At 44.1% G+C, this 27,517-nt stretch overlaps 1 protein-coding gene across 6 annotated transcripts in view; it reads right to left on the bottom strand.

Moving 5' to 3' along the window:
- RNF220 (ring finger protein 220) overlaps positions 1 to 27,517 on the bottom strand; it is a 219,506-nt gene that overhangs the window by 8,247 nt on the left and 183,742 nt on the right. For all 6 annotated transcript variants that reach the window (XM_041482942.1, XM_041482944.1, XM_041482941.1 and 3 more), the window contains 6 exons: positions 22,685 to 22,781; positions 21,618 to 21,704; positions 20,272 to 20,327; positions 18,469 to 18,547; positions 3,464 to 3,572; positions 2,258 to 2,332 (listed from right to left, as the gene is read on the bottom strand). In XM_041482942.1, the coding sequence (XP_041338876.1) occupies positions 2,258 to 2,332; positions 3,464 to 3,572; positions 18,469 to 18,547; positions 20,272 to 20,327; positions 21,618 to 21,704; positions 22,685 to 22,781 (503 nt within the window). The remainder of the gene's footprint in view (positions 1 to 2,257; positions 2,333 to 3,463; positions 3,573 to 18,468; positions 18,548 to 20,271; positions 20,328 to 21,617; positions 21,705 to 22,684; positions 22,782 to 27,517) is intronic.

Raw genomic sequence — 27,517 nt, 5'->3', positions numbered from 1 at the left:
CTCTCAGGCACACTCACACTCTAAGTTAATATCAGATCTTGGCTGGGCATGTAGGCACAGGCACAGAGGAGAAAGGGGACTTCTCACCAGCTTGGATGGCAGATCTCCAGATTGTTCAAAAGGGGCCGGAAGCCTGACACAACCCGCCTGCTCCAACTCCTATTAACTCCAACAAATTGTTTATTGCACAACAGAAGAAAAACGCTGCCCCTCTCCCCCAGCCAAGTCTTTCCATGTGTGCTGCACGCGCAGGCTCCCTCCTCCCAGCCCACTGGGGAGCCAGCTTTATACCCAGGGAAAGGTAACAGCAGCGATTATTACACACACTATCCCACAGCTCCTCGCTTGTTAAAAAAAACAAGAGTCTCTTTTGTGCCCGAAATAAAAGGAGATACCTTAATTAGAACAATGCAGGTTGGTAAGCATTAAACACTGAGCCCAGCTGCTGTATGCCATTAAATTCATAAAAAAGGAGGGGGGAAGGAGGGCAGTCTTAACGAGATTACACACATTGACTTTGATCAAGACACAAAAGCACCAAGGCGTTCCAGGGTTTTTATTGCTGTCTTCAGGCTACATTTTAATGGTTACATTAGAAACATGCGAACACAGGCTGGGAGATTTTTTTGAGATGGGAAAGGGAGTGCAAGCATGCCTTGTGAAAAGGCCTGTTTAATAAATTGGGGGCTGCAGGGAGAGGCTAGGACTGGGGAACACATGAGTAGTCACTTATTAATTGCTTCCCCTATGCAAGTGCCAAGTCCTAACATGATATCTTGCTGGACTACTCCCATCCCGCCTGCCTGGTCAGCAGAAGAGCCATGTGCAGATCACACAAAGCCAGATTCATCACCACCTTTCTCCACCTTTCTCACAGAGCTCTGGGGGCAGATGGTTTCCCCTCTGCAAGGGAAATGTTAATCCCTCAGCACCTGGAGTGACTTTCCCTGTTCTCATGAGAGGCTGTGACTGCTGAACATGACAAAAAGGGACCTGACTGAAGTTGAACTAAGTTGCTGCTGAGCCTAAGAACAAACTGAAATTAATGCCACAGATTTAGAACATGACTTGAGGCTGGTGGGAAGAGGAGAGGACAAAGACTTCAGAGTAAAGAAAATGAAGACGAAATTAGTGTTTTATCCTGTGCTTGTAGCACCACTGAAAGACAAGATTACTCCTCACTTAACAAAAGTGGCAGAGCACATATTCATCCAGACACCTCACAGCAACATACCCACATATGTGTCTTTTATAAGATGCTGCTAAAATGTTTACAAAAGCTTGTATAATGTAAATAGTGACAGGGTGTAGTTGAAGAGCTATAAAATACAGCCCAAGGGATAGCCAAGTTATTGAGTTGCTATTAGCACTCAAGCCCACAGGCACTTCACCATCCTGGTAACTTTTCTTGGACAAGACTTTTAAAAGGCAGGATTTAAAGGAGCATGATCAGCTTAATCGTAATTCCAAGCACACAATGTGTTTTATAAAGTAGAGTAATGCCTTCCAGGAACAAGTTTTTAGGAGTGCCATTCCTTCACATTTTTTGCAATCCAACACTGTATCATCTTGCTAACAGAAGAACTAGAAAGCACAATTGACTATTTTCCACTCCCCAGCCTGAACAAAATGAAAGCTTGAAAATCAGCTGCAGAGGGGACGTTAAAGGCTGATTATAAAGCCCACAGTTTTAACATAGCAAAAGAAAACACTACTGGGTCACCTATTCAATGTTCAAGGTAGTTCCCAATCTTGTAAACAGAATGGCATATGCTTGAAAACCAGCGCTATTCCAAACAATCTAAAAAATATAGATTCACATTATAAAAGGTCCCTTGCATATCCTCTCCCCTGAACATGATTCCCTTTGCTTCAGGGGAATATTATGTTTCCCAGAAGCTACCCATTCCATGAAATCTCAGTGGATTTGGCCTCCATTCTCACAGCTTTACCTCTCTGCATGGATGCCCCACAGGAAATTACTGAAAGGCAAGGTAGTCCCTGGCACAGAGCTCTTCCCACAGCAGCAGGGGAAAAAGCAAGGGGCAGGACAGAGCTCGGGTCACAATGACTCAAACAACCATGTCAAAGCTAGAGTGAGATGTTAAACAGCCAGGCTTGGGAAACCTGCAAGCACAGCACTCAAATTGTTTAAAATAAAGCAAAAAGCACCCTTCCCTGTGGCAATCTAGGATAAAGTATCTGAGAAGAGTGGAAAAAGGCTGTAAGTCAACAAGAAAGCAGTCAAGAGCCTCACCAGAGTCCGCAGCCAGCATTCTTCACAGTGCACATGCCAGCACTGAATAGAAGTCAGGGGCATTGTGTAGGAGTCCTGAGGAAAAGAAGCAAACATATTATTTCCATAGCAGTGATCTAGTGATTCTTCACATGCACCCCCAGCAAAATGCCCTTCTTTGTGGGTAACACTGCCTTGTATTTTGTTAAAAAAGTTGATTAAAAGAACCAACTTGTGTAATATTTAAGTTGCATTTTTGTAATATTTGTATAGAAGTGGCAGAAAGTCTCCTTCAATCCCTTTTCTTGACTTCCCAGAACTCCTGTTGGAAGCCCATAATCCACTCAAGTGATGACCTAGCTCAGCAGAGTTATCACAAAAGCATCTGAAGTTGCTCTGGCCACCTGCCATTATTCTCATCAGAAAGGTCACCAGATCATTTGAAAACCAGTGACAGGGTGAGATCAACCCTTATCACAACTCAGCTCTGCAGAGCAGCATAACTACATCCCAGGAACGCTGCTGCTATTTCAGCAGACATACCTGCTCAAGTATCTTCTATCATTGCTAACAAACCCCTGGAAACCAGCAGCTAGCTGCTGTCCTTTCTGTGGGATGAGTGACAAGGACTGCACTCCCACACCTCCAAGTCATGAGCTGGCTGGGAGAGAGAAGCCCTTGCATCAAGCTGAAGTTGCAGAGGGAGCTCTCTACCAAGCAGAATGTTCTGTCCTCAGCAGAACACAAACCCAACAGGAGATGCAGAGCCCTGCAGGCTTGGACCATCAGAGGGAGCTGCTGCCCTTCCTGAGGAAGGCCACAGCATCACCACAGAGCACACAGGACACTGGCAACTTTTATATTCTCAGGCAACATCCCTGTTCCCAAATCAGAGAAGGTGAGCCTCAGATCAAAGATTCTGCTCTCTCCTGTGTACCTAAATTTGCACACCCAGGAAAAAGATGCTGGTGTCTGGGAGTTTTCTACAGGAAGGCAGAAAGTCTTCTGAAGCTGGGCCCTTCTTGATCCTGATACAGAGCGACAGCTACAAATACCAGTGAAACAATGTAATTCATACAGAAATTTGAGTTGTTAAGACCTTAATTTGGAAGGCTAATTGGTGATGAGTTCCCCCAGTCCGCCTGAAAAAGGAGAAAAGCTTCTCCCCTCCTCGGCACAGATACCAAGACATTTCTGATTCATTACCACGAGTGGAGTGCTACTCACCATGCAAATGAGACATTTATAGCGGTCCCCACGGGAAAGCTGCCTTTCTAACTCACGGACACGAGCCTTTAACGCTTCAAATGTTGTCACTGCGGAGTCTTCTGTAATTCTGCAAAAGATAATGAAGAGTGAACATCACTGAGCGCACAAGACTGTTAAGAGTTTGGGGGAAAAAGGATCCCACGATAGGTACTACACAGGAAACAGCACCGTATTTCAAACTAATACATCCAACTTGGGTTAAAAAAGAACTCCTGAAAAGCCTAGTGTGAATTCTTTAAAGTGTCTTTCTAAACACTTCCAAACACATCACAAAAGAACACAACCAGTGCTGGAGTTGCCAGCTTCATACAGAGCAAGACACAGATATTTAAAGAATAGATATTTTTGTTGGGGTTTTTTGTTTGTTTTCTGTCTTTTTTCTTGTCTCCCTTAAGAGATTACTTAGCACCACATGCTTGAGACAAAGTTCTGTATATTGCTTTAAAGCTGCTGATATAACTTTTTGTGGGCAATAGGAGCTGTTCTTCCCCTTAGAGAATGGAGGCCTTTGCTGGCCATCAGCCTCGTGAAATGCAAAATCAGCTCATTACACAGGATCAACACAATGGCTTATATTAATGAAAACCCCAGCTTTTTGATTCTAATACTGAAAGAACGGAGAAACCAAAAGCAGTGGACACGGTGCCAACAGGGTGGCTATAAAGGCAGCTTTACAATCTCAGCTTTCCCATTTCCTAGGGTCATTTTTGATGGGCGGCATTATCTCTTTTGTCACAGAGGCACAGTGCTGAGGCCAGGCAAGTGTATTTTCATGGTTCTGCAAGGCTGGTGAAAAGAGCAACTTACCAACCTAAAAGCAAGGGCAGACAGCAATGCTTAGCAAATGAAATGCAGGGAGCATTACAGACAAGGATGCGTCACTCCAGCATGCTGCAAAATCCGATTTCTACACAGTGCAGCCACAGGGAGGGGCCCTCAAGTATTCCCCAGAAAAGATTTAGAGAATTGACATAAAGGCTCTCACTTTCTTGAATAAAAACAAAATCAACAATTTTCACATGTGTCAGTGAATTTCTGGCATCTCCAAGCAGATTCCAGCTCAGAAGACTCTGAAGAGCATCTCGACACCAGAAGCTGCATCATCAATCACAAGATAACCCACAGCGGCACCTATGTCTTCTACCTTTTTAGAGGATGATTCATCAACAGGTGGCTAAAGCACAGGTCTAGTGGAATTACTACAACCAGTAAAGTGAGCTGCAATTTCAGCACTCTCGCTGCAGGCAGGCACTCACTCCTTTGTTCATTAGTCACTTGTCGCTAGCACGCAGGGAGGGACTTGGGGTATCTCCCACAAGCTGATTCTGATGGCTTTTTTGGTAACAGAACTAGTCAAAGAGATCTTGGGTGATTTTCCTAATTATGACACTTCAGAAGAAAGTGAAGCTGCTGGAATGTATATGGTTAACTACCAGTGCTACAAAGCTCCTTCAGCTCCGCTCCCGCCTTTGTAGGGATGAGACACGCTCTGCATGAGCTCACTGAGATCTTCATCAGAAGGAAATTCATTGCAAGTGACAGCTGCCAGCAAATGGTAACAATTTTAAAACTGCAAAAAAGGTAAAGAAATACAAATGTCCCATGATAGCCTAGTGGGTGAGGACTGTCTGGGGACAGGGACACTGTGGATTCAAGTCTTGGAATCCATAAATATTCTTTGGAGCAAGATGAAAGAGTTTCAGTAGGAGACAGTCCTCCCTGCTGTGAAAACACCCACTTGCTCCTGCTCGTTGGTATAAATTATTACCATATCCCAGCTTGAGTTCTCACCCTCAAGAAAGAGTTGCTAGCATTTTCAAAGAAAGTCTAGAAAGGTGTTAGTTTTGTCCAAGGAAGAAATAGATTTATTTATTTATAGCTTGAAGATTATTGTTGGCTGAGAAAATTGTTTCTCTTCCAGTCTGGCCCACCGTTGAACTGATGCTGGCTGAACACTGCAGCTGAATTTGACTTCATGGAGTCCATTTCTCCTTCTGCATGCACAAGGGAACTGGAGTTGTAAAGGCAGTGAGTGACTCCTACCCAAAGCAGGTGGCAAGCAGAACCTCAGCCCTTGCTAAATTCTCCTTTTACCATCTGTGGAGCTACCTGTCCTCCTCAGATGGGTGGGCAACTCAAAAAGGAAAGGGAAAAGTTGATTTTTTGAGCAGATACAAACAAATGCCCATTCATCTCCAGTCCTACCCCAGTAACAGTCAAAACTTGAAAAAGAAAAATTTGCCACTGCCACAACTAGAGAAGATAGAAAATGGTTTGTTTATAGAAATCTAAACAGCTGACCCCCATTGGCCAATTTTGGAAAGTCTCTGAGATAATCGCACCTGTCCAGTAATAAACGAATGAATCAGAAAAGGAGGTTGAATAGAGGTATAAGCAATAATGCTCAGAGGCTGCCTGATACAATGGCCAATCAATAGGAGGGCTGTAGATCAGGGTGCTAGTTAGCTGGAAAATTACCACACCGCTGCGTGCGTCACGCTGTAGGGATCCTGGACAATCAATGTGGGAGGTATTGATTTAGTTATTATCACTTCATACGCTCCAGACATTGTTAAATATACATTTATTAACAAGACTGGGGTGCATTGGTAAGAGAGGGAGCTTTAGCCGCTGTGATACCTCCCAGTACTGATCAAAGCCCAGCTATGACCGAATTTAAACTCCATGTTCTCCCCGCCAAGCAAGCTCACAGGACAAATCCTGACGCACAGCACAGGGCTGAAGACACAGCTCCTACTGCACATGAGATATAGGAGTCTTGGCCGTAAGTGAACACTTTGCACTTGAGATTTCAGGAAAACCTCTCGGAGCAGCAGCAACAAGGGACGTGGCAGCCAAGGGTCAACCCAAAGTGAGCGATAATTGCATGGTTGCTTCGGAAAAGCTGGAGGAAATGAGGTCAAGGGAAATAGGGAGAACATTAGTAAATAAAGGAAACTGAAACTACCTCCAGGGATGGAATAAAGACGAGAGTCACTTCCCATGTGTCTGGCTCCCGTGGTGGCCAGCGCACTTGGGACACATGCCATTCCATTTAGTGTCACTTTACCGTTAACCTGCCGCTTGTATCCTAAAGATAAGCATCGCTTAGGAGCAACTCTTCCTGCAGCAGCAATCTTGGGAATTCCCTCAGGATTCCCTCTTGTGTGTGCACCTTGTGTGTGCTTGCCTGGACAGAGCTGGGAGCAGCCTTGGGCAGAATTTTTACAGGGTAACGCCAGGGTGGAGTGAGGGTCAGAAAGCCAAGTGCCATGACAGGGGAAGGCTGTGTACAAGCTACCCTGCCAAGTGAGGCAGAGGGAATTACGGAGAAGGAATTGGCTCTCTGCTTTGCCTTGACCTCATGTTGGATGCAGGAGGACTCTTAACAATTTTGCGCCTCAGCGCTCTGATTTGACGTGTTTGGATAACGTCATTTATCAGCCTCCAGGGAGACCTGCTGAGCACAACTGCTGCCAAGAGCTATACCTTGAGCCCCAGAGCTCATGCTTCTCCAGCAGGTGTGAGAGGCCTCCCCAACACCTCAACTGTCCTCCCTGGCTGAGGACGTGTCAAGAGGGCACCTCCATCGTGGAGTAGAGACTCGCTGTGACACCACACACACACAGGGGAGCCTGAGTGAGAATGTTTATACAAGAGCAAAAACAGGAAGGGAGGGCTCCTTGTGGAAGAAGCTGGGTCCTGTACTTCTCCCTGGACTTTGTGGCTAAGTTTTCCACACCTTGGCAGTCACAGCTGAGGATGCTGGTTAACAACAAGCAAATCTGAGACTGGGCAGACAGCATGTGGTAATTTTCAGTCTTTGTGCCCAATGCATATTTTTCCACTACTCATAGCATTTTCCCCTGAGCACTGAAAATAAGAACATTTTCTTTCTCTGAGAAATCCCTGCTTTGTTCAGGTACAAGCCAGAAGAAGTGCACAGAAACACAATGGAAGAGGAAAAAGGACCTAGTGTAGCTCTGAGCAGCAATCGCCTCCTGAGAAATCTCCCCTAGGAAATGGCCACCCCTCTCTTTGCTAAAAAACCTTAACCCAAACACTGGTTATTTGTTAAACATTAGCATGCGTGTGATCTTTGTTTCTCCAAATTAAATCGAGCAATTCCTACCCACTGTCCCAGTGGGCAATCACAAGCAATTCCGTTAATTAAATTATCTCTGATTCTGCAGCTCTGGAATCTCTCAATTGACTAAGTCTGTGCTTTATCATCAACAAAATACTGGACCAAAAAGGAAACAAAAAAATGCTGACGTCAGTGTGATTGGCTTTGGTTAACCCTTCCCAGCTGGTATTAAGGGCTGCTCAAGAAAATGCTGTACTGGAGCAAGCCCAAGAGTGAGAGCCTTGTACCACAGATACCAGTAGCAGCTGTTCACTTGTGTTTCCTTTCCACTGTGCACAAAAACACAAACACCACACTGTCCCTTGCATCCAGCATCCCGCCTATTTGAGCCACAGAAAAATGCAAACTGTTAGCTGCTGAACAAGCAGGAAAACACCTCCAAGAAGCCCCTGCGAATACCCCATCCACATCTTATCCAGATCGCATTTGATGTATCCTGCTGTTGAGGAGTCTCCATAAAACATTCCCCTTTGGTTTATTTCAACTGGATATAAATTTTCCTTTCTTCATAAATGGCTACACTGTACACAGCATTCCATAAATTTTTACAATTCCACTGTTTGTATGTACCTTGTAAAAAACACTTAGCACTGATTAAATGCACCACCAATAAAATTTCATGGGCTACTTTTGACACTTGATATTTTGACCTTCTCTCTTCCTCATACATTTATTTTTGCTTTCCTCTGCCTGTAAACACAGACTGTCAGAGAGGAAAATCTACAGTACCACTGACATACCTGAAAGTGATGTATTTATTTTTAAACAAAGCCTTTATCCTCCCTCGTCCAAAGTGGAGAACCCAGCAGAACGTACATGCCACCTCCCTGCACCAGGGGCAGAGGTCATGTCACTAGCAGCTTACATATCATAAATATTAGAAACAGACTGGTCGATGCTTTGAAGGCAAAGTCAAGCTAAAGTAAGATTCCAGGAGCAGAGAAATTGCCCCAGGCCATATCCAGCCTCAGCTGTAGATGACAATTGTCACAACCACTACTACACTGCAGGAGAGAAAGCCTGCTGCAGTCCTTGCTTTGTGGGGCACAAATCTTCAACACTTGATAAAAGGACCCCAACACCAGTGCACAATCATGCAAGTGCAAGCCTTCTCTCATAGCCAATTTACATCTGGGTGAGAGTGCAACTCTTTCAGAGAAGAAACCCTGTTTTATTAGCCTGTAACGTGCTGTGCACAGCTCTGTGACACCCAGGAGCACTGCAGAATGGCAGAGCACAGTGATGCTGTCTCAACTCTCACTCATACAATGTCTAACACACAACTCCCTCACTACCTCAGTTTCAAACACCAGCTATAAACACCCCTGTGTTTCTTGGGATAAGAATTGCTTTCATTTTCAACCTGATGAAATAATCTGCCACACTTTCAATTCAGCAAGCATCATCTGCAGCAAGTATGAGAGCTAAAGATACAGGGAGTTTATTTTGGCAGATGTGGGTGAGCAGCACTGAAGTCAGTGGGAGATCCACAGACTGAAAGGACTTTTACACTTACTGGAGTGCAAGAAGATAACACAAAGCTGAAAAAGCCCCTTTGCTACTAACAAGCAAAACACTTAAACTGACACGTAAGTTTTCAAAAAGAAAAGTGACAGGTGGCTTTAAAAGAAAACAGATACAGCTCAGGCATTTTCAGTATCTTAAAGTCTCTGGAAGAAGCCCAGCATCAGGCACAGGTGGCAGATTGACTGTGAATCACCCCACAACATGTGGGCTACCAGACTGGCACAACGTACTGAGATTTTATTTCACTAGATGAGCTGGTTATAGCAGAAGGGGTTTGCATGCCTTGATGTAGAAAACTGCCCAGCAAAGCTGTTTACAGAAAGCCATGTCAAATCACACCAAGTGAAGTTTAGACCCTCTAAAGGGTCTGCAAGACTGCCAATGCTAAAAGCAAATCTCTTGGCAAGACATCAACGTTTTAGGAGTTGGCTTCCCCTTTATTTAGCTAAAAATCTCATTTATTGGGTTTATTTGTTTTTAGACTAACCTCCTTTAAAAAGGCTGACTTATAATCCTGTAAAACGTTGTCACATGTATTGAGGAAATTGGCAAGGATGCTAATTTATTGTCCTCTAGGAAAAAAAAGCCCTCTTTCCTTGATTAATGTATGTTTTTGTATTGTAAGATATTAAAGAATGTTGCTTCACCTGTGATTATAGAGAATAGTTTACTCTGGCAAAGTGCCCTGGCTTCTGGTTGCCAAGTTATGAATAATGCAATGTTCCCCATTCTAATTTCCGTGTTCTAAGTTGTGAATTTGGAGCAGGGTGCATGCAAGGGCACACACACACGACTCCGAGGTGCTCTCAGTCACGGGCTCCTCTATTTTATACTTGCTTGCACAACTTGTTAATACTGGCATTTGCTTGCCAAATTCAGAGTTTGCTTCTGACTAATTTCATCTTGATGCAAACCAAAAATGTTGTCTCTTTTTTTCCCCACAGAGGAATTATTTCTCTTACACTTGCATGCACTGTCGCAATACCACTGAGGGGAGCTTACCACTGCAACAAGGCGTTTTAAGCTGCATTTAGTAGGGACTTGGGTAAAGATTCCCTGAAGAATTTAATGACAGAAGAATTAATTTTGCTTTCACATCTTCCCCGCCTCCATAACACAGAACCCAACAATGTCTTTACAGAAGCGGGAAGTAAATTCAGGCGCTGGCTCTTTCTCTTCCCTTTTTTTGGCCCATGTTTTGCCGGGACACATGTGCCCAGCCCCAATCAAAACAGAGACAGATGGCACCGCTGATCATTCAGAATAGAAGGAGCCTCGGAGTCAGCATGTTTAGATGCATTTGTAGGGCTATGCAGTATCCACTGGCCACTGGGACTGATTTAAAAAGGCAGCGAGTGAAAGTCTGAGCTTGCGCCAAAATTTTAAATGTGCCATTTGAGCAATTATGGTTCGACATGAAAGCTGGGAGAAAGAATGCATAGGTCATTCTGATTAGATTTAGAGACTATGTTCCCTGTTCCAAAGAGAAAATAAATGCAATCCCATTGCTTTACTGGAGCAGCTTTGGTGATAAAGAAAAAAGCCATGCTATGGAAAAATGGTTTGCTGCAGCAAGGTTTTGTAGAGGCAGTACAGGCTGAGTCAGATAATGATTCTCTAAACAATGTTCCTAAAGAGAAATAATTACTCATCTAATGTGTTAATATCTCGATTCACTTTTCAAACATATCCTTCATCCTGGAGACCCCAAGTGTATTTCTAACAGATCTGTGAAAGTGCATTTTGGATCTTAATACAAGCCAGGGCCACAAAAGACAGGAGGTGGAAATGGAAAATGCAGCTCCTCTCCTTGCTGAGGCACGCAGGCTAAAGGTTCCAGCCTACGGACACTTGCCTCCATCCACAAGTAAACATGTTTGGATTATGACCAAGCTCCATGTATAGCTAGGCAGGTCTATTTTTCTACTGGAAGACTTATGGCAGCTGTAACTTGTCATCTTACTATGGCCTGGAGCTGGTCTGGGGTTATTGGTAGCTTTGGTTGGGTGATCAGGGCACAAAATTATAAAACAGCCGTGAAATGAAAGAGGAATAGCAAATTCCTAGGGCTGAAAGTTGCTCAGAAGGTTGGACATGCAGCTGAGTCTTGCAGCCAGCCTCTGTGAGCAATTAAATAAATGTCTTCTACTCCCATGGCCCCCATCCAAATGCCTGAAATAAACAGGAAATATCTATGCTACTACAGCAGCACTTGGATTCATCTATGGCCTTTTAAGGGCTTTACTGTGGAGGTGATATGCTTTCCAGAACCTCCATTCATGACTGCTGATTGGAGGCACCCAAGGGCAGTGCGATAACACATCCTCCAGACAGCTTCCTACAACTGCTGCTGCCGCCCCAGAACTTTTACACTGTTGCTGTTTCCTTTACAGGGAAAGAAAGGATCAGAATTAGCATCATTTAAGGTAATCGTGCCTTCAAAAAGAAACAGGAGGCTATTAAAGGAGGCCAGGGCACATTAGTATCATATAACCAATTGTGGTCCCAGAGCTAGGAAAGGAAACCATCAGCGCAGTGGAAGGACAGGTCATGAGCTGGCTATCTGAGGGAAAAGCAGGAATACTTATGCAACTGTGTGGGAAACAGCAGCTTTCTGCAGACAAAATAATCAAAAATGAAGAAAGAAGATAATGGAGAAACAGGATGAAGTGCCTGTAGCAGTGGGGTGAAAGGTTAGGAAAAGCACTGACACTGAAGTGAGGACAAAAAATCAACATGGATATTAAACTAATTATATTACTTGCTGTTACTTTGCTTCTGTAAAGGCAGTGCTGGGTTCTGTGTTACAGAGGCAAAGGAGATATGAAAGCACAATGAATTCTTCCGTCATTGAATTCCTTCGGAAATCTTTACCAAGCTCCAACTAAATGTGACTTAACACTCCTCCTTGCAGCAGAAAGCACCCCTCAGTGGTCCTGCAACTGTTGCATGCAAGTGTAAGAGAAATAATTACCCCCTCTACAGTTGTCCCAGACATGGTTTAATGAGAGCTAACAAAACTGGTCCTTTTTAAAGTACTATTTCGTATTTATACATACTAACTGTAGCCTAAGAAATGCATAAACTACCAAGAGCTGTAATTACAACCATCCTGTTGTCATACAGCAGCTGGCACAGCACAAACACTTACTGAGTCCTGCCACAACAGTTAGTGAGTGCCAAGGAAAGCAGCAGCCCTGTCACCATCAGCAAACAGCTGGCTTGTGCAGCCAGGGCTGCCCTTCAGCAGATGCAGGAGAGAGACAGCAAACCAGCAGAGGATAGGGCACAACATGATCCCTTTTCTGCTCTTCAAAGGAACATTTTCATTCAAACAGGGAGTGCAGCCTACATAAAGATAATTGTTACTTTTCTCTTAAGAGCATCTGGGCATCACACAAACATTTCTTAAAAAAATAGTATCAGTCCCTGCCTCTTAATTCTTGCAGCATAGCTAAGGGATGTGAATAAACAGTCACATCCTCAAAGTATTTTCAGAAGGAACATGGCAAGATCCACAATGCTCCATCAGAGACAATGTTAAACAAAGCAGGCTAATTTTAGGGACGAGTCCTCTCTCTGACAAGCTGCTCACACATCTAAGGGCAGAATTCATCTGCTAGAAGGCAGCTGTTTGTGTTTTACAAGCTAAAGTTTCTCTTACCTATGGAATAACTCCAATATTTCACAGGGAATCATCATCCATCTAACTGAAGTACCCTCTAACAGACCATCAGCCTCATATCCCCTTTGAAATAGCACAGCTGAGCACTTGCTGGGCCACGATTTATTTTTTACCTTCTAAGACATCTTGGTAACTCTATAGCTCAATAGTGACAGTCGAATTTCACACTGCGATAGCCCCCCATCGATTTTTCATTCCCAGGAAGCAACTCTACAAATTAAAGTTAACAGCATTTCTGAAACTACAAAAAGAAAAAAGAAAAGAAGGGGCAGGCAAAGAGACATAAATTGCAAGATACTTAAACCACACCCCCAACGTGGGGGTAAATAAAATTCCATCCTGGATTTTTCACCAATTATGCAGGGATGCAGAACCTACTGCCCCTGAAGCCAGCACACCCCTTGGGCTTGCAGATGCTTCAGCTTTAAAACATCACAGGTTCAAAAGAAGTAAGAGTCTCTTCCCATATGAAGATGTCAAAATCTATAGAAAACTGCCTCAAGGCATGAAATTAGACCACACCTCTGGACAACACTGCACTAAACAGATATCACCTACCCCCAGGTCTGAGCTTGTACAATCACAGCCTGCCTGGCTGAGCTTTGTTAACCACTGGCCAGTGAAGAACAGGACACTGATACAATTTCAGTTTGCACAGTGGTTATAATGTTTGAGACCATTATTGGCACATGCAACTTCTCTACAACAGTTAAAAGAGGGAGCAGAATAAAGAAACACAGCCAAGCACTTTGCTCTCCACTGTCACATCCCAGAGGAAGAAGTAATGCCAAAGTCTCACTTCATAAAGAAATGAAGCATCTTTCTCCATACCCTTTCAGCACTGAACACCAGTATACAGTAAAAATACAGTATTACATCCTACTGAATTACTGAAAAGGAGTAAAACCTAATAAAGATAAAAATCTGGACACAAGCAGCACAGCCCAGCAGCTCTTTCTCAGCCTTTGACAATCCCACACTTCAGTTCAGTGTCCTCAATCCTCTCCCAAGTTCACGTGGGCTGTTCTAGTACTGAACTCACCAGCAGCATAATGTTCTCGGCTTAGCAGAGCACAAAGGGTTAGTTCATTTACGACTCAAGTTAATTTTTTAATTCTGTCTTTGTTATGAGATGTTCTTGTCTCCCATCAAAGCCTATTAATGTTGTGACACTGTGGGGAAGGGCTGGGCAGCACTTATCGTATGGTGTGAATTCTCAACAGCTTCTGTTTTCTCTGACATACCAGCTTCAGCTGGTATGAAAGGGCTCCTTCCCTTTCAGGCCTCTGCTAATCCTCTGGCTTCACACTCTGCTCCTGCCTGGACGGGTCTGCCTGGGAGCAGGGTCTCCCCAACAGACACGGCTACCTCCCTGACTGCTCTCACATGCCCGTCTCTTTGCACAAGGACCCCAATCTAAACTTTGTTTAATTTTAACTGATGCTCCTCCTTGTGCTGATGTGCCAGAGCTGCTCCAGAGCCAACATTTCAAAACAGCTGGATTGGAAAGTGGTGAGGTGGGGGAGAAGGGGAAGAAAGAAGAGACTGGAGAAATAAAACAAATACAATTGCTTTTTGTCTCTAAAACCCTCTTTTTAACCCAACAAGCGTCTCATCCAATGAAGCATGATAAGCATGAGTGTTATATAAAGAAGATAATTATAAAGGGATTTAATGCTTGGCAGGCTTGTACTGCTAGGTTCAGAGCAGAGGTAGCATACTCACTTAAACAGCCTTGTGTCCGGGTTTGCTATTATGCGGGCAGCGTGGCTGGGGCCAAGCAGAATCAGAAACAAGATTTGTTTAAAAAAGAAAAAAAGAAAATAAAAAGAAAAAGCACAGCCCCCTTCCCAGCGAGGATGGCAGTTTCAGTCCCACCTCCTTCCACTTCTGTCCCATCCCTGATTAATGATGTTGTCTGCCTGATTTATGACCCACCCCAACAGATTAGAGTTTCCCTCTTCAACCTCCCCCCTTTCACCCCTCCCAGAAGGCACAGCCACACTCCGTTGGAAATATTAGAGAATTATTAAATAAACATTCATACGTCATGTCTCTTCCCATACTGAGCTCATCGTAGTCAATGCTCAGCGGCCGGGCCCTGTTTGCTTTGGGGCTGACACCAAACAGCTGGAGTGATTCATGGAGAGGCTGGCTACAATGCTCTGTGCCATACATCATGCTCGCAGCGCTCCCTGCCCCGGCGGAGATAAACTGATCAACCACAACGGGCTGGAATGAATTTATGACAACACAAAATTGAGGAAAACAAATGGGAGGTGACCCAGTGGGCCACTAACCCAGACTCTCTCGCTGGCCTGCAATCTAGTCTTGTAGCAGAAAGCAAAATTGAACATTGGCACTCTGAATTAAGATGCTGGCTTTTAACCCCGGGGAACCTTGGTTTCAAAATGGCACCAGACCCTCACAAGGCATGGAGAAAGACTTTTTGTGGGGAAGGTGCTTTTTGCAGCTCTCTGTGAGCAGCACTTCTGCTGCGAGTCCGACGTCAGCGGAGGCCATCAGGGAGCGTGGCTGGGCAATTAGGGACCAGCCGCTCTCTGAGCAAAGCTGCATCTCAAGCTGAGGTAAAGGAGCATTGCACTGGCTGAGCTTTGCCTTGGCAATGGCTGGGGTCTTCAGCAGACAGGCAGGGCTCAGATAGTGTGATGCTCCTTCATCTCTCCCCAGGAGCCTTCAGCACCCCAGTGTCTCTTCCAGACGCCTCACACTGGCAAGATTAAAAACAACTCAGCACTGAGACACCTCACAGTGTTGGGAAGGAGAGCTGGGACCAGCACCCATGTTTCCCACTACCCCTGGCTGCCACCTGAAGTTCAACACTACACAAAATGAGACCAACTCGTCCAAGTTACTGATGATCTGGCACAGCACAAGGAGCAGAGCAACAAACACAGACTTACCCCAAACCTCATGTAGCTGTTCTACATGCAAGAGACTCGCCCACAAAACCCTATGTTTAGATTAATTTAAACCTGTTCAGTTGAAAAAATTCAGCTGCATGCCAAAAGAACTGCTCACTGTACTGTATTAATGGATTAAAAACCAAACAAAACTACACTACTCTCTTTGCCTGGCCTTATTTTTGGAAGAGGGGAGGAAGGAACGTCATTCTTATAAGAGAAGGATCAATAGGCAGATCACTGCTAACTCTATTAGCCCCTGCTCTAAACAGAGAGCACGGCTGACACAGGTGCTAAGCCATGTGCTTCTGGACAATTTAAAAAATGCTAATCAGATGCTACACAAGGTTTAACATGCCAATCAATAATGTTCAGATTTAAAGGCAAAAACTGAAGTTACAAACAATGGAGTAAAGTGATGCTGCCAAAAACTTCTTGTAAGCACCACCCAAAACAAGAAAAATGAAACCAATTTAGCTCCAGATTAAGAAACAGGAACTAGAGATGAATCAATTTAGCCTGTTGGGCTAGGTCGCCATATATCATGGCTCAGCAGTGGAGTGGGAAGCAGCCAGACAGTGAGAAACCCTTCCCCCTCCTTTTCTGTAGGCTTCTAGCTCTGATCCCTGTTATCAATTAATTTAACAGAACCCCTCTACACAGACAAGTACACAGAGCATTCAGACTCCTTAAATGGCAGGACAGAAACTATTTATCACACATGAATCTCAAAGGAAAGGAGAGAGAAAAAAAAAAAAAGGTAGCTAGGAATTCTCCACCTGAAACACTGTCTTGTTTTCTGAACCTTGGTGAAATAAACTACCTTAAACAAAAAGGTCCCTCTGCTACTTTCAAAAATTAACATTATTGGAAAGACTGAACAAGACATTTGAGGAATTTCCTGTAATTTCTTTTGGGTTTTACTGACTTTTAGCAGAACTGAAGCTTTAGCAGGCAAGGTTATTGCAGAGCAAGGTGTGTGTGCATAGTCCTACAGACACGCTTGCTCTCAGCACGTCACAGCAGCGTTAGCACGAGAGTTGTTTGGAAAGGATTCTGGGACCCTTCAAAAGGTGCTAGCTAAAGCCTCTTTGATCAGATTATTAAAGCTATGTCAATTTTATCACTTGAGCTCAAGTGTTCTGGAAAATGTCAAATCCTTTCAGCTCCTACAGTTTAAAGATTTTCAATAGGAGTGGATCTGGGAGGATGGAGGGCTGCTGCACTGACAGGCAGGAGGCCCAAAGGGAAGGCAAGAAGCAGCTGAGAGAGGCTGACAGATTAGGGCAGAAGGGATGAGTCCTTGCCACCAAGACAGCATGCAATGGTTGGCTCACTCTAAGGACAAAGCTGGTTCTGCATTGACCTGCAGGCTCCCAGACTCAGTGGTCCTTGGACAAAGTCTGCTGACCAAGAAGCATCGAATGGCAGACAGCCAATGTCTGGGACATGCTAACAAAAAGGGCTTGTAGAAAGGAAAGTGCCAAGACAGCAAAGCAGTGTTAAAGTTCCCAATACAGCAGAGAGTTTCTCCAGTTAACTCTGATTAGGAACATATACTCTGACAGGCTGTCTGAAATGTCAGAGACCCAAAAATGTGTCAGGGACACAACCTCTCATGTCAGGACCAGGGGCAGGAGGAGAACAAACTACATTAGAAAAATGACAACTTTCTGTAAAGTCAGCTTAATGCTACACCACTAGATTTTTCCCCATCCCGATCTATCCATGGATGTCATCCTAAAATGAAATATTTAAAACCCACCATTACATCATTGCTTCCATCTCATTCAAGTTTGGTCTCTCACTTGATATTGGGGTAATGTTTTCTATCAAGCAATAATCAACTTAAAACACTGTCCCATCCCAGCTAATGCAGTCCATGGCAGCAGAGAACAGCCTGTAGTTTTAGGCTTGGACCATCAAATCTGTCCAAGCAGTATGTCACCCCAGCAGCATGTGAAATAAGGTTTAGAATAGAGGTTGTGACGCAAATGCATAGGGCAGATAAAACAATTTATTTCCATTTCAGACTAGACTGCAGCACATTCAGTGAGCAGAAAGGGACAGGAAAGGAGATGCCCAGCAGTCTCTCCACTACTGTATATTCAAACAGTATATTCACACAGTGAATATACACTACTGTATATTCAGTGATTCAGAAGTTTTCAGAAACTTCTGAACCACTGAAAGGGCTGCAGGTAAAAAACTCAGAAACTTATTTCTGTTAGGAGCCATACAAAGGCTCAATATAGATCTTAAGGAAAAAGAAATCCCCTCAGTGAGACTTCTTCCAAGTAACAGTGCTGCTAGGGAGAGATTCTCTTTTGTTGAGTGATGAAAGATGGAAGATAGCTAAAGCAAGCATGGATCTATCTATTTACATAACTTAAAAGAAGGCAATTTGCAGTGGAGAAGCCCTTCGGAAGTTGTGCCCAATTCCATGTCACTGGGTACCTGCCTCATGGATACCTGGTGAAGAACTCCCCACAAGCTCTCTGTTAACACAGCAGCGGCGAGTGCTCCAAGTTCAGGTTTTGTGTTGCAGCACAACTTCCCTTCTCAGTGGTAAAAGCTTCAAATATGCCTACCTTCAGATTACCACCGCTGCTGGGAGCACAAGATGGGACACTATGGTTCTTGAAAACAAAAAAAGGGAAGCTACCCACTTCACACTCACTTTTCAATGTCACTGTTCTTACAGGTCTTCTGCATGGTCTCCTGTTTACTGCTTTCACCATTACTCGTTGAGGGCATTTCTGTTGAGGGAAGAACACAAAAATTAATAAGAAAACATTAAATCACTGCTATGAAATAATTTGAGCAAGTCACGGTTTCAGAGGACCCCAATGAGTCACTTTCATGCCAGTTCTTGGTAAGAGATAGAGAAGTGACTGATACTAAGTGTCCCTGTCTGGCAGGGGGAGCCTCTCTGGACAGCGTATTTCCATGATTCAGGGCTCAAAATACAACTGCTCTGTCCCCATTTCATAGTGATCTGACCCCCACTGACGTATCCGTTGTTTAAGCCAGGATTTAATTCAGAAGGGTTGATGCAGCTGCCACATGGAAGTGTTCTTCTACAAAGGTGTGTTTGTAGCAAATGCACCCAGCCCAGACCCTGCTCTCAACCTCTCCCATTTGCTGAGACCTCACAGACAGAAGCAGAGAAATATACATCAGGTAACCAGAATGACAGAACAGTCTGCTCATCATGGCTGTTCCCAGCACAGGAGAGGGTGTGAGACACCAGGTAGAGATAGATGAGAAGATGAACCAGCCCCAGGGTTGTAGGTTCATCACCGTGGATTCAGGTAAAAGGTATGAAGAAAACAGCTCATAGCAAATGTCATCAGGGCTGTCTCCTCATCACCTCCATGGCTGTAGCTACTGAAGCTGATAATACCTACAAGCAAGTGTTTCTACATCACAGAAAAGAAATGTGATTACCTATCCCACAGCAGGAAATGCCTGCGGTAGATATCCTATGTTCTCTGTTTAACCATCATGCCCTTGGCAAAACTGGTTCTGCACCCTTCCCCCACTCCCACTGGCAAGCAGTTATATCTTGTAGGTACTTTCAAGGCTGGGAATCAAATGCCCAAAGCATGACAGGAACAGAGCAGGGAACAAAATCATTGGGACATGTCTCTTCAGGTCGCTGAGCTTCAGTTTCCTTCCTAAGGGAGACGGAGCAGCACTGCTCAGCTCTGGAAATGGATTTGGCATCTACAGCTGGAAAGCGCCAGGTTTTATTATTCTCATATTTCCACTAGGTTGCTGCTTACACTTACAGTGCTGCTGGCATTGAATAAAAACCCCCAGCAGTCAAATGGGTTTAACACTTCCCTCTTCCTTCTCAATCCGATGAGCTTTCAAGTACTGTATGCAAAGGTACATATTCACATTAACTCCTTTGCTCTGGAGTCTCAACTATAGGTCATGAAATAGGACAGATCCTGGAGCTTCACTCCAAAGGTGAAGGCTTCAGAGGGCCAGGCTTTTCTTGACATACAAAGGCCAGCAAGCACAAGACCTACCCAAAAGATAGAAGTCTTTAGCATATCCTCTCAAAGAAGGGAAGAAAGAGCAGCTGGAAAAACCCCAATAATAAATGCACCTGTGTAGTTTAAACACCCAGCAGGTAAACACCACCATCACATTGTCAGGCTCTGCTGGTTCCCTCTGTAATACAGCAGTTTGCTTTTCAGTGACATGATATCAAGTCAATACAAACCCTATCTCTCATCACCATACCAGTTAAGGTGGCATTTTTGGGAACTTCCCCAGCTGCCATTATTGATAATTAATTGCGCTGTAAAGTTTCAAAAAGACAGTGTGGTTTTATGTTCACATGTATCTGATGATACTCTGCAAGACTATTAGTAACTACCTCTGCTAAGTACTGGCAAGCAGAAGACATAGACTATCTAACTGCCCTCCTGTAGAATAAAAATGAACAATTTACAATTTCGACACTCACCGTCACTGGCCCATTTAGAAAACTCTGGCGTTATTCGAGTACTTGGTGTGCCACCACTAAAAGAGAAAAGGACAATATGCTAAAGGTTGAATACAAAAAAATTTGCCACTCAGGAAAAGCTATCCCTTCCACCAACCCCTCCTCTCTTAATACTTCTATCCATCAGTCTAAGTTTCAAAATGTAAGCAGATGGCCAGCAAAAAACATGCTCATGCTGCAGGTATCAGTGACACTACTGCATTTCTACAGAAACTCAACAGAATTTCAAAGTGCTTTTAAAAGCAACATCACCTCTTGTGTTGTAGAGATGGGCAAACAAGTCCAGGAAATGTGCTAGGAAGAACCTTGTCCAAACAGCAAAACAATGTGCTAGGTGCAAGCCACATGAAGGGACTGGATCTCCTGGCCTCAGGTCCTCAGTTCTCTCACCAAGCACTGTCTGTGGCCACTGATAACCAAGTATCTTTCTGCTACAATATCAGAGCCCTGGCTGTGAAGGAGCTTCAGCATCTTTGCAGCCCTGCTTCTGGACTAGTATGGTTAGCAAAGTATTGACTGGACCAATGGTTTGGATCTAGTGTGGCAAATGCCACTTTTCTATGGAGTGAAACCTAATTTTGAACTAGTGTTTGTGACAGGCTAAGCAGTAAGAAAATTTCATTTCACTGCTCTATCAATCACTTCAACCTTGACCCTACAGGATCACCCAGTGAAAGAGATAGAGGGGTAATTTAAGTCCTGTTTTATGCAGGGCAGGGGGCTTAGAAAGCAATCCTAGCTCCCTGTTAAGACTCATTTTATTTGCCTGGAATGCTTCCCTGAGCTCCCTGAATGCTGGCTGCCTACATTCTCCACATATGTATGTGGGCAGAGCACACATCCTGCCCCAACCCACAGCTGAATACAGCAGGATCAGTTTGCATGCCCCACAACATGTAATCGGATGCAATGAAGTCACAGATGGGATGCCAGACTCCTACTGTGCCAACCAAGATTCCAACAGCACCACACTGTACTGCTAAGAGGCACATTTCATAATGAAGCAAGATGATGCATAAGGCCTTAGTCCAGCACAGTTTTCTCATCGCCAGAATTCATCCTCTGTCCAGCACTGTGCAGGGCAAAGACGGCACTGGCAGGGCAGTGGGGTGGCTCAGAGAAGGTGAGTGTACAGGGAGGCTTTACTGAGGCTGCACAGGAAGAAACAGAGACCCACCTACTGGATTATGCTTCTTTGTAAGTCTCTTGTTGCAACCTTGCACTCACTCAAGTGAACAGGGTATTTTCCACAAACTGAGACTTTCCAAAAGTAATGACTGCATAATTTAGAAAGGCATGATACTTACTTTAAAACAGCACCTCGAAGCGCTTCTCTTTCTTTGGCTTCACCTGGCTCTTCTCCAGTGCAAGGGATAATGTCTGCCTCTGTGTACCTGAGCACAAAGGGTTAAGGAACATACAGCCCTGCTGCAGACAGTGGAAAGGCTTTTGAGATGGTTAGGACACTGTCTGGGATATAAAACAAATTCATTCCAACTGGGAACATCTTAGGGGCCCGCTTTTAAATTCTGGATTAAAATTTTGTTTTAGTTGGAGAGAAACAGAAATCTTTTGATAGTAACATGATTCCACAGCTTCTTGGAAAGGGAAAACTAGTTCCTGAACTCATGCAAACTTAACCTGCAGAATTTCACAAATTCTGTTTGAAGTACAGAGTTCTTTTACCAGTGGAGGGCTGGAGCTTCAATCCTAAAGGCTGGTACAGATTTCAATAGAACCTAATTCTGTAGCTGTACATTGCTCCTCATCACAGCTAAGGCAGTGTCTGTCTAATGCTCTTGCGGGAATTCTTCCTTGATGCCTCTTACAACTGCTCTGGGGCAGAAGTCTGGTCACAGCTCTCCCAGAGCTGTGCCAAAAGAGCCTGCTCCCAGGTGGAGGAGTTCCCAAAATCTGCCTTTAATGATAGTTTTGCCCATGAACTGTCTAATGTAAGGGGAAAAAAAAATCAAATCTTGCAGAGTGGAAGGTGAATAGTGCTTACTGCACAAATCCCTTCAAAACAAAAGGATGTCTTGTGGAAAATAAACTCAATTCCTACCCATGAAGCAGGAAAAGCTATCCATATAGAACAAACCTGGATGGAGCCAACAGATTGTTTATGAAACAGAATAGAGAAACTCTAATTGATCCCTTGCAATGTCTCCTATAGACTTCAACCAGGTCTGAAGTAGTGCTGTATCAACAGCAGGATCCCAAAGGGAGTAATGGGGAACCCCTCCTAGTTCAAATAACATGGTAACTGGAAAAGGCCATGTCATTTCCAGTAGGGCTGGACAAAGATTATCCACCATTTCCTAGGGCAGATGCACCCCTGGGTTCCCTCTTGGTAAGAGCCTTTCAAAAACGATACTGTGGTTTCCCGTATTCGAGTGTGTCATCTCCATCCACATCCAGGTCAGCGTCACTGTCCGGATTCTCCTTCCCGCTGCACATGATAAACCCAGAACCTGAGAGAAAATAAAACACACGGATGAGCATTTGAATTGGAAATGAAGTGTACAAGATCTCCCAAGAAAGGTGCTACAGCACCAGTTTGCAGGCTGTCCTTTACTCTTAACAGCCTCATAAAAGGTGCCCTCTTCAAAGACAGCACAAGAACACTCAAAAAAATGCTCAAACTTCTTAGATTTTATGCTCTAAATGCCCCCAACATTGAAAATGGAACATTCTCAATTTTTAGCTCTCCACATGAATTCTTTTAGAATTGGAGTCACTGTAAGGGTCTCTCTCAAAGGCAGAAAAAGCAATGAAGTGGAATAGGAAAGACTTATTTTTCACAGAAGTAGTTAATGCAAAATCCACACTACTAGCAGGTAAGAGAAGGAGGCCACAAGGATGTTCTGAATTACTTCTTAATTCAGATGCAGAGGGCAGGCAGAGGCTAAAATACAATTAGAAACAGCTTTTCAATTTTAAAACACATTTAGTCATGGCTTAGATTTTTAAAATTTAAAACATTTAAGAACAGCAAACCTGCTTCTACAAAAGGGAAAAAAAAAATCAGACTTCTGTCATTAACAGCTCCTCACAAACACTTACATGAGCAAACTGCAATGCAACTCATCAAGAGTTCTGCTCTTCCAGCACAGCGGTGTCAGGCACACATGCAGTCCCAATTCCAGCAGGAAGTAACCACTTACAGTTCCACCTGAGGCTGACAGTGCATCAATTCCCACTTTCTAACAATTTCTCTATTTACTTTGGTCCCAAGAATTCTGTAAACTGTAACCAGCCTTCTTTTAATTGAATCTGCACAAACGCCTAGAAAGATGAATCTTCACATGGTATTTTCTGCCTAGGGTTTATTAATAGAAGGGAAACCACAGAAGGCATATTCACTCTTTATGAGAGCTAACACTGAATATGCTCTCTCCTGTAAGACTGGATATTAAGCAAAGACCTCCTGAACTCTAGGGTGTTGGCTGCAAGGTCCCCATTTGAGCTCAATTTTGCAGCAGATCTAAGCTGTTTGGGTACATTAGCTGTGCAGATAGAAATGTACTCACTGCAGCTGCCTCCAGCATGTTCCTTCACTTAACACCCCTGTCCAGACAGCAGAGCTGAACACCTGGCTCAGACAGAGGTACCTGAAGGAGCCTGAAGGACCTGGCACATCCTGAGGCTGGTGACCCAAGTCTGTGGCAGACCAGGGAACACATCCTAACTGCAAAGACTGAAAGGCTAAGGTAGATATTGCCTTGGCCTTGCACCAATGCCCCAAAACAGCTACGGTCCTCTACTGCAATTATGGTTCTATAATAATTTTAGCCTGTATTCTGCATTTAGAAGCACTGAACATTATTTGCATGTCTGAAGAATGAGGACATTCCAAAGCTTTAGGACAGCCTTTTCAGGCCTTCAGATGTGCGAGTCTGTTCATCCCACTGGGTTCTCACCAGCACACTTACCATAAGCCCAGAAGAGTGAGCTGTATTTCTAATGGTCTGCATCTGTGCAGACAACAGGGCAAAGCAAAGGTCTCATTTCCAATGATACCATGCACACAGCTCTTTACTGTTGCTCTCTAGGAACGGGTACTCTCACTGATTCATTAAGACCCCAATAAAATTTGTTTATATGGATTTGGTATTTCTCTTCCCTGAATATCAAGAAGGTCCTTAACGAGTGACAACTGCAGCATGACAATGATTTTAAGACTAACCTTTCCATAGAAGCATAAACTACCTTTTACTTCCAAGTAATTGCCAGGCTTAATTTTTAGCAGAGGTAACACAACTAGCACCAACCATGCAGCACCTATGTCTGTGCTAGGTACTGTGGGAGCCATGCTTGTAGGTCAGCCCCGTGGTGTCACTGGGGCAGCCCTTTTCCAGCAGACCCCTTTCAGAGTGTTTCACACACTGGCTGTACACTACCAGCCAACATGTGCCACAAGCTGCCTCCTCCTGCTGCAATGGCTCATCTAGTAAATCTTGACTCATTCAGTTCATCACAATGTTTGGGAGAAGATTTAGAGGGGTAAGAGAGACCTGTCAAAGAAGCTGGATAGTCTTTCAAAGCTGCTTTAAAAGTCAAGAGTGGGTGATGGGGTGGTAATTTATAGGTATGGCATTTAACCTGCAGTAACACCATCCCCTGCACCTGGCATTACTTTAGCCCATCACTTCTCAAAGGCCATAAACTTTGGACACACAGGTCTTCATTTTTCTTGTAGCTGTGGGAGACACAAATCATGCAAAGCTGGAGCTGTGACTTGGCCAGTCCCAGGGGGTGATCTGAACATTAGCCAGACAATGAATACTCGGAGCAGGCGCCTTGGTGGGGGGGAAGGTGGCCAAATGAGTGAACATAAGTGGGACCACCCCCCTTGTTACTGTCTCTGCAAGGATGCCAAGCACACAGCAGACATGCACCTTTCCATCAATTTTGTTTCCAAGTGACTCAAGCCAAATGGTGGTTTATGGCTAGAGCTTAAGATGAGAAGATCTGCTTACTACAATACAGTTTACAAATATAAAGGCACCTTGTCTTCAGAATCCTTGTGTCCTTGCTCTCAAGACCTTTGTATTTAAGAAAATCCCTCTTAAGTCTGGAAGGAAAATATTCCAGAGCTTTGGCTGAATCTAGATCTATTGCCTAGCTGCATTGCCAGCTCACTACTATACTTCCTAAACAGGGAGTGTACAAGGGGAGAGTTTGGATATGTGTTAGGATGGCAAGTGCACATTGGGATGATGTGAGAGAGCCTTTCAGTCAGAGAGTGCACTGCAGAGAAGTTCACAGGTTAAAACGAGGGACAGGGGAAAGGTAAATTTTCTTTTCTGATGAAACAAGAACTCCCAGACCAATGCCTAAAGGAAGGTGCAATCAGGTGATCCAACTCTCAGTTTTTCACTTAATATGGAATTTTTTTAATGTGACCAAGTGCAGTCCATTGCAACATGGTAAAAACCAGTGATTTAGAAACTGTATTCTGAACAAAGTAACCTCCATGAATCCAAAAAATATTCTGAATATAAGTTGTGCTATCAGCTTTAAGACTTCAGAAGCTGCTTTAAATAAAAAGGAAAAACATAAAATCCATAATCCCAGTACTGCTCCTGCACATCCCATAAAAAATGGGATGCAAACCTTGGCCCAGCATCACCTGGGTAATGAATGGCTTGCAACCAGCATCCTATAATACCTTTTCATTCTGCAGCAGGGATGGATTTTGAGGCCTGCTCCAGTGGGATCGGGTTTGGTGCCACAATTTCAACCTGACCCTCCTTGTCTAACTTCCTGGGGTTGCTTCCATGCACAAAGCCAGTGAAAACACCCACGCAGCTGTTCAAATATTTGACGTCTGAACTGCTTGACATTATTCATTCATCTCAGGCTCATTCAAACCAGATTTCTGGACAAGTGCTGTTATAAATGGATTAAGAAGACCACTAAATGCAAGGAAGGCCCAAAAGGATCACACCTGCTTCTCACTAACTCAGCCCAAATGTAAAGAGGGCTCACAACTTCCAGCTCCTGCTGGTGGTGTACACTGCTATCCAGGAGAAAGGAAAACGTGAAATGGAGTGCAGAGGACAAGAGCTTCCAGAAGTCCCAGTACCAAGTCCACTTGGGTGATTTGCAATTCAATAGTGTGCACTGAGAACAGGGAAGGGCTCCCCCAGCAAGGCTCTGCTTCTGAAGGTCACACAATAATTCACAGCCATCAGCAACACTGTCTAGAGTAAAGACCTCTAAAGCCACTGTGTTATCCAGAGGTCAATGCTTGGGACCAGAAGTTTATTCCCACGTGTTAACAAAGTGAAATCCCACAACTGAATGTTAACTTGTGAGTTTGACCTAGGAATCCATAAGAGATGTGATCTGTTATTCACAGAAGCAACTCTGACTCTTAGGAGTCACCCAAGGCCTGCAAATGTAATTCCACAAGTGAATTTGAAAATTCTGCTTTTAGATGAAAAAAGAATAAACCCAGTGCAGACTCTCTTATACCTTCCTTGTCCCTTGTTGAAAATTTTTTGCTCTTGCTGTGCATTTGGTAGGAGACAACCCCTTGTCATATGCTGCCAGCCCCAATACAATTAGCCTCCCGATGCTAAAGCAGCACAATTCTCTGACAGTCTTAATCCCAGCTGCCTCCTTAAGGACCAGACAAACAGGAGTGAACAGGCAGGTCAGACTCCGGGGCCATTAAGCAGAGAAAAAACAAAGTTACAGCTCTGTCTCCAACCCCCATTGCTCCTGTAGCCAGGTGCTCTGACATGCAATTCCAGCACTGGTATTGAGTGGCACCTCTATAAACCCTGTGACAGTTTGGGAGACAAACTCGCCCATCAATCAGAATGTACCTATCAACATCACTTACCTAGCACTGTGTACACAGCTTTCTTGCTGGGGCTGGCCTCAGAGCAGTCTGCCTGAGCACCAATTCTTGTTACTTTCTGAAAAATTTAGGTACTCTACACAAGCAACAGTGTTTCTGAAATACTGACTCTGAGGTCAGACAAGCAGGAAAAATTCGCATGCCTCATAACTGCTGCCAACTTCAAGCCCTGGCAGGCTACAGGAATCAGCTGAGCTCCAAGGTAAAAACACTTCCCATTCCTCCCATGTACCTATTAATAATGTCTGTAGATAAATCTCACCAGAAATCCTTTCCTTCCTTCTTAGGGGAAGCAAATAAAATAAAAGCACTTTTCTTTCTCTTAAGTTGTCCCCT

The sequence above is a fragment of the Pyrgilauda ruficollis genome, unplaced genomic scaffold (genome assembly GCF_017590135.1).
Source record: "Pyrgilauda ruficollis isolate IOZ18807 unplaced genomic scaffold, ASM1759013v1 scaffold6, whole genome shotgun sequence".
NCBI classification, from domain to species: Eukaryota; Metazoa; Chordata; class Aves; order Passeriformes; family Passeridae; genus Pyrgilauda; species Pyrgilauda ruficollis.
The sequence above is the reverse complement of the archived record's forward strand: the minus strand, read 5'-3'. Positions and strand labels throughout refer to the sequence as shown.